Raw genomic sequence first — 7,509 nt, 5'->3', positions numbered from 1 at the left:
TTAAAGGAATAGTTCATCCAAAAATGAAACTTCTGTCATTACTTACCCTTGAGTAGTTCCAAACCTGTATGAATTTCCTTGTTCCAGCAAACAAAGTAAAATATTTTGAAAAAAGTTTGTAACCAGGAATGTTTTGGATCACCATTGACTTCTGTAGTATTTTTTTTCATACTATTTAAGTCAGTGGTGACCCAAAACATGCCTGATAATTTTTTTTTTTCTCCAAAATATCTTCCTTGATGACAGAATAAAAATTTTTGGGCAAACTATTCCTTTAAATGTTGATCTCCATGCACTGTACTAAGCAAGCATCATGCTGAGAACAGTAGACAAATAACTGAGACGTTCTGGATATATTCCACCAGTTTATTTCCATTCAGTTTAAATAAGATTATACTTCATAGCTTAAATCTTACGTATTTCTCATCTTCATTCACAGTCTTGTACAAACCCAACAAGATATAGTAAATATAACCTAAAAGCTTTATTTCAAGTAGTTATGAAACAGAATTGGGGTCAACATCACCTCCTTGGGTTAGTCTGGAAATATCACTGCAAAGACCGGACCCTCATAGTTTGAAGTCTACCTTCACCCTTTAACTAAAGTGTGCTTTTGAAATATCTATACATTTAATATGCAATACAGGATCAACCCAAAGCACCCAACAACCGATCAACATCATGTTAAATTTTACTTAAAGATTTAAATCTCACTTTCATTCCAGTCATAAATGAGGTGAAACTGCATTGACCTCAATTCTGTGAAGGAATCATATCTGTGTGGTGTTTTGCGCAGCAGCAGTAAAAGTATAGTCTACTATCATTATGTTAATTGCTTTACATGATATTGAAATGTTTTAGGAAAAACTCTGTAACCATCTCCTCTTGGAACAGGAATCTTGACCAGACTTTCTCACTCATTCTACTTTTAAAAGTTAAAACATACAAATAAATTTTAGCTCTATTAAAAAAAAAAAAAAAAAAGAAAAGAAAGAAAGAAAGAAGAAGAAAAAAAAAAAGCCATTCATGCCTTGCTCAATCTGTATTGATTTTATCCATTACTCAATTTTATGTATAGTTTTCAGAATATTACAATGACTAAAATTATCTAATTATTAATAACGCATCCAAAGAAGACAATTAAGCATGGAAAAGTAGTACAGTGCAAACACAGTCTTGTTTCATCAAGCATTTCGATTGAAAAAGAAATTGTTCATATTTATATAAAAGAGGAAACCAAGTAAAACAGTGTTAAAGAAATCCGACAAAATACACAGCACTACCTCCTCTTCGGAGCAACACTTCTGCTGCTTTTAGTGCCTCCGCTAGACTTACTCGAGCCTTTGGAAAACAATTTAGTCATGAATTCAGAAACATCTGGCAATTCTGGATTAGGGTTCAACATATTCATAGATTGCTCCATTTCCTGCAGAAAAAAAACCCAGACGTTAAATTGTTTAAATAAAGCAATACACAGTGGAAGAGAACGTCTGTTCAGTATGTAAAATTTGTAGACACGACTTGTTTTGAATTACCTTTCTCATCTCAGGATCATTTGTATTTACCACCTTTGGGAGCAGGACGATGATTAATAAAGGAAGAACCATCATCATGACCTAAAGACAACAACAAAAAAGAGCTACTAGAAACCTTCAACAAAACTTATACCTAAAACGTTATTAATGGCACTCAAAAAAATTTAGTTAAAAGAATAAGTAACCAAAATAAACAACAGCGGATTGAATACCAGTGAATGAAGGTCATCCACATGCATCTGAAAGAAACAACTATATTATCATACCATTGGGTTCATCAGAAAATCAGTCCAGCCCCAGGTTTCCCGCTTCATGAAGTATGTGTGAGGACCACTGGATCTGATCTGAAGAGGGTACGGCTGTCGAATAACCTCAGAGGTTTTGATGTAATTTACCAAGCGTGCCCTACAGTTCAATAACATTCTGACATTAACTCATGAAATCACATTAGAAGAAGTGAAGAAACGGGAATGTTAGCTACCTCATTTTCCCCTTAGAGGTAATGTCCACCCGAACAGGATCAAATCTGAAAGATGGTGATACGATTTCAACCACATATGAGCCGGACGGCACATCGTTGACAGCAAAGCTCCCATCAGTCCTGCAAAAGGAAACGTATGTGGTTTATTGTGTATTGACGTTATCTGAATAACAATGCCCTGTAATGATTACATACAACCTAAACATTTTTCACAAATACATTAGAAGACGTATTTATATAAGACAAAGCCTTAAACGACATCATTGCAAGACATATTAAACACATTTTTACGGTATATCGTGGACAGACCGGCACAAATGAATATTTACGTAGCTTTTTACGTTAGCATTGCTGGTGACATAACTTACTTGATAAAACCAACATATTCCTCTCCTTCCACAAGGATTCTGGCTGTGGAGATCCAGTCTTGTGTCTTCACTCCGGGAACGATCGCTCGTCCTTCGATTTTGAAACGGTCTCCATTTGACTGAGAACCTGCTACAGGCCCCGGCTCCGCGTCGGAAAAACACCATGACAACGCAAACAGGGCATGCAGCAGCACATATACATCTAACAGACGTTTCATTTGTTGCATCGTGTTTTGCCACGCGATATACGTGACGTTTAAAATGTATAATATTTCACTACGCGTCAATCTGGACCAAGGGAACAGGACTCAGCTGAAGGAAGTGCACGGTAAACGGAACTCAGAACGCAGAGACCGGAAGAGCATGTTACATCACGTGATTATCCTGGAGGCGGGTCTATTTCTATGGGCGGCTGATTCGAATTTTCCGCGAACCGGTTCTTTTAAACAGTTCCTGTTAAATGGTTTAAATTCTTTTCAATCACTGCCGTGACAGTAAATAATAATAAATATAAAATAATAATAATAATAATATGAAAAATAAAACAAATCATTTCGGTGTAGCATACATACTCTTATTTCGTTTGAGAAAATCCATAGGCACATACTGCTGTTTATATGTGTATTTTTATTCTTCCGGTTCACTTTGTTCTTTTAAAACCCTAAATGTAACATTTAGTGTGTATATTTGTAGATTACTGTGTGCCCGCCGGTCATTGCTTTGTTTCACTCAGTAGGCTCTCAGCGATAAATTCCCATCTCAAGGAGCCGGTTCAGTCAGACTTTTTCATGTCCAGAGATTGCATTACTTTTAAACACTCTCTGCAAATTTAGGACTGTGTGTTTTTATTCTTAAATCACTGAGCAACTTTTCTGATATCAGTTTTGATTGGGGTTGTGCATGTACAGTGTCATGATCATGTGAATAAAATGTAAATATTCATATAAACTTCGAAAAACATTTAGTTTATGTAAATTTATTTGAAAGCTGATTAAAAGAAAAATCACTATGTACACATTACACTTAAATATCCATTCATGATCAGGCAATGGACAACACCACACTAATAACTTAAAACTCCTGCAATTCAAGTGCATGACTGAAAAAACGAAAACAAATCAAAACAAAAAAAATACATCTCATGAAGGTACACTTACACAATCACATCCACTTAAGCAGATTCACACCATAGCACTACAAGTGCAACAGTTAAAAGCTCTGCTTGGCACTTCAGTGAGTTGCCTGATTCCAGAGAGTCTCATGGAGTTGATTATGTGCCCCTAAGCAAGTCCACTTCAATGTGAAGCAGTCATTCAGTGCCTGCAAGAAGAGTTCCTCCTCCAGTGCTGAAAATGGAGTGTCTGAATTGTTCAGTTCATCTATCCCCAATTCACCACGGCCTACCGAGCTTCAGATTCACCAGCTCCAAGCCAATCAAAAGCTTAAAATGCACCAAGGGTTCGTAGTGGTTATCTCCATAGTGTGCTACAATGATCCATCAGCGCAGTTGTGACACATACGATTCTATGATCTGCGGGAGAGAGGACGAGAAAGGAAATAAGCCAAGACTTTTTTTTTGAACGCGTGAAATTTTTCACTTGTCTAGGAAAAAAAAAATAAAAGCACCTTTGCTGTTTCTCCAACAGTTCCTGGAACTGAGCTTAAGTGTCTCTTCCCCTCCCACAGTTCAAGAAGCATCGTCTTCATTGCCTGAACATTCCTGCTGGATGCAAACACTTTCAGTGACACCTTCCAACTCACACTTATAAGATGTTTAGTCATTTAATTTCCATGTATAAAAATGAAGCACCTGTCATTTGAAAAGTCATCGTGCAAGCTTTTGTTGTTTGTGGAGAGCTCAGACCACCATTTTTTAATGATAGATTGAACCCAGTGTAAAGCTACGATGAGGTGTCTGCAATAAATTCAACCGTTTTAAAGATTAAACTTGATGTATAACAACAATAATAAATGATGGCAAATAAACATACAGGACAAAATACTTACTCTTCATATGTAGTGTTAAGAATCACTTTCACTTGTGGTAAAAGGTCAACACAACAGCCTATTGAAATACATGGCTGTTCTTCCTGAAGACTACGGAGGAAGAAACAACATATCCATCAAATCTATGTCACGTGACAACAATGACAAACTTTGACATTAAATAGGCTACCTTTTAGTGAGTACTGGCAAACAGTCAACAAGCACCCCTGTGTCTTGTATTCTGGGGGGGAAAAGGAGTTCAACACATGCTGTAAACAAAAATCTATTGACACTTGCAATATTTACACTACTGTTAAAAAATTGAATCCAAAATTTATTATTTCAATGTTTTTGAAAGAAGTCTCCTATGCTCACCCATTGCTTGATAATATCACAAAATAGTATGACTGTGAAATATTAAATGTCAAATACTGACCTGTTCAAGTATGCCACAAGTTCGCTTGCATTTTTCCGCCAAAGAGTCAAAGCAACATTCAGTCTCAGATTTCTTCCAAAGAGCACATGAGTCATGGCTTCATGGTCTTTTGATAACTGAAATTCAACATATGATTAGGTCAGTACAAATATTACAATCTGATGACAGATCCCCATTTTGCCATGACTGAAACTGCAGAAATAGTTTGATCACTATATCATTATCACATGCGAACAATCATGAATAAGAAATTCGCAGGAACGACAAGGACACTCAACAAGACACTACAGCGTCTCTCACCTCAGTGAAATAATCACTGTACTTGGAGCCAGCTCCTGCCATTTTTGAGGCGTCTGTTGAGTTCACAGGGAACCCACAGTTGTCACTGTAAAGAATAGCCTGCACGTCATCAGCACAGGTCAGTTCATTTTCTTTGTTTGCCATGTCAGACGTCCTGCTTGCGGTGGGCGATCTCCGACATGCTCTTGATCCCACCCCAGAGTGACGCGTTTTCTTCTTGTTAACCACTGCTCGCTTCGCTTTGCTGTATTTGTGCACACAACGGCCCACTGGAAATCTGTGAGACGGAGAAGATTTCCTATTTTAGAACTAACGTTTCACATAATCAGATTGTGAAAGCAAGGAATAGCAGAAAAAGCAATTAAGTTCACATCGTTTTGGACCAAAAACATACCTCTCTTGATCGGTTTCGTCCTTCAGTGAATAATCCACCTGAAGAGACAACAGTTAAATGTGTCAGATTTGAAAACACTAGACATCATACGCATTCATGTGGAAAATAATGTCTTATAAGCTTAAACCACAAAAACACACTGCATTACGCTAAATACATATTAGCTTTGTCATATGACCCTTTTAAAATACTGTATTTGAAAACTGAAAATTATCCCCTAATCCCACCTAGCACAAACATTTCAAAAAATGTGTCCAACAAAAGGCGATTTTTACCCACCTCCCTCATGTTCTTCTCATCTCCAGAACAAACAATACGTTTGAGAAGATCATGAGGCTGGGCCTGCTTGAGCCTGTGGACTTCTGCATTACTTCCAACATGACTTCCAGTGGCCATAATAAGGGACTCTAAAAAACAATGGCAAAAAACACATTAGCCTGCACAGGATGCATGATGTTGTTAAAGCAAAAAGCTGTGGTTTGTTTGTTCAAAGCCTCCATTGTGTAGCTTCTGCTTTAGAGATAATAATCATACTATAATCAAATTCGTATTAAAACGAGTCAATTATCTTCACGGAATATTTAAATGTAAAGCTTTTCGCTATTGTTAGAGAGTCTGGCACAGTAGCAGATTTTGACTATCAATGTTTTGCATCCTAGAACGTTCAGTAAACAGTATTTTAAGGTCTGAAATTTCCAAATAACTAAAAGAATAACAGTAAAAAAAACCCCACAGATTTTCATTTAAAAGGACAAATAAAAAAAGGGGTTACAAAAAACCTCCAAACGGAAACCATATGCTAGCGTTAAGAGATCGTAATGGGTTTGTAAGAGAAGAGCGGATCATAAGGGATGTGTTTTAAAACCCATCTAGACAACGCTATATACGCTATGCACAAAATATCACATTTATATGATGCGTAAAGAATATCGCATAATTCATTACCAAATACGTAATTTTCAGACGGACATCTTACCACGTAGCACGTTAGTCAGAGGAAGAGGATGAATTTATGAATCTTCTGAATCAAACCAAACCAATAAACTTCAGATTAGCAATCGAATATGCCTGGTAAATATCTAGACATCTGTCAGACGGAGCTCGAGGCCTCCAGTGATGTGACGCTGCTGTTTAGGTTTAGGATCTGCTAGCACTGGTGAGCTAATTAAGTCAACTACACTTTGACAAACAGTCAATAATCTTTGACGAAATTGCAAAAGACAAGTCTAGAGATTAATCTACACTCACGCTGGCCTGTGCCTATCAAAGCAAGTGATGAAAACACACCAGATAGCTAGTTGCTAAACAAACAAGTCAGGCTAATCACCTGCTAGCAAACAAGGACTTAGCACGTAGAAAACCTATAACTTGTACAACGCTGTCAAACCTCGCGTATTTCGCAAGCACCCACCATGACATTGTGTAAAGTTGTCTATGCATCCTAAAGCACGTTATATATCCGAGAGCACGTCCATATGCAACCAGGAAGAAACGGGAATTTGAGTGGATTTCAGAGGGAAGGAAGGACCATTCAAATAAATACAAACTTGAAATGCTGGGATGGGTGAAGCTCCACAGGACTGAGGGTTTAGCGACATCTAACGGGACAATAATGGAACTGCTCGGCTTTGGAAAAAAACATTTTACTAAAACGTTTCTCCATGAACCATTAGCTGAAATTGCACACTCCTAGAAATGTATTAACCAGCTTCATGGGGTTTTAAACAACATTTGTCCAACATTTGATATAGTCCAACATACATTTTAAATCTAAACGTTTTTTTTTCTCCAACGTTTGTCTCCAAGATCCCTTACTATATAGCCTAGGTTTTTTTTTTATCACAACAGAAAAAAATGAACCATGATTCACTGTTTGACACACACACACACACACACACACACACACACACACACACACACACACACACACACACACACACACACACACACACACACACATATATATTTTTCTATACAGTTTTAGAAATTCCTGGAATCACACAATAGCT

The 7,509-nt window shown here is 37.3% G+C and overlaps 2 protein-coding genes across 4 annotated transcripts; both read right to left on the bottom strand.

Moving 5' to 3' along the window:
- Positions 1 to 352: 352 nt before the first annotated feature.
- Positions 353 to 2,739, bottom strand: emc7b (ER membrane protein complex subunit 7b). The gene is made up of 5 exons (XM_043219960.1): positions 2,385 to 2,739; positions 2,017 to 2,136; positions 1,802 to 1,940; positions 1,536 to 1,616; positions 353 to 1,426 (listed from the first exon to the last, which is right to left on the bottom strand). The coding sequence occupies exons 1-5, from the start codon at positions 2,609 to 2,611 to the stop codon at positions 1,280 to 1,282; spliced, it is 714 nt and encodes a 237-aa protein (XP_043075895.1). The 5' UTR covers positions 2,612 to 2,739; the 3' UTR covers positions 353 to 1,279.
- A 605-nt stretch (positions 2,740 to 3,344) lies between these two features.
- Positions 3,345 to 7,276, bottom strand: katnbl1 (katanin p80 subunit B-like 1). 3 transcript variants are annotated; one of them, XM_043218669.1, is made up of 10 exons: positions 6,912 to 7,276; positions 5,780 to 5,907; positions 5,501 to 5,538; positions 5,107 to 5,383; positions 4,807 to 4,922; positions 4,561 to 4,611; positions 4,392 to 4,481; positions 4,195 to 4,299; positions 4,011 to 4,107; positions 3,345 to 3,915 (listed from the first exon to the last, which is right to left on the bottom strand). In XM_043218669.1, exons 2-10 carry the CDS (start codon positions 5,894 to 5,896, stop codon positions 3,883 to 3,885), a joined length of 924 nt encoding a protein of 307 aa, XP_043074604.1. In that variant the 5' UTR covers positions 5,897 to 5,907; positions 6,912 to 7,276; the 3' UTR covers positions 3,345 to 3,882. The 3 variants fall into 3 exon arrangements, with proteins under 3 accessions (XP_043074604.1, XP_043074606.1, XP_043074605.1); XM_043218671.1 differs by having other exon boundaries at positions 4,011 to 4,104; positions 6,912 to 7,269; XM_043218670.1 differs by lacking the exon at positions 6,912 to 7,276 and adding an exon at positions 6,477 to 6,899.
- Between the last annotated feature and the right edge of the window lie 233 nt (positions 7,277 to 7,509).

This window comes from Puntigrus tetrazona, chromosome 20 (genome assembly GCF_018831695.1).
Source record: "Puntigrus tetrazona isolate hp1 chromosome 20, ASM1883169v1, whole genome shotgun sequence".
Lineage (NCBI taxonomy): Eukaryota > Metazoa > Chordata > Actinopteri > Cypriniformes > Cyprinidae > Puntigrus > Puntigrus tetrazona.
This window is presented reverse-complemented; position numbering and strand designations above follow the sequence as displayed.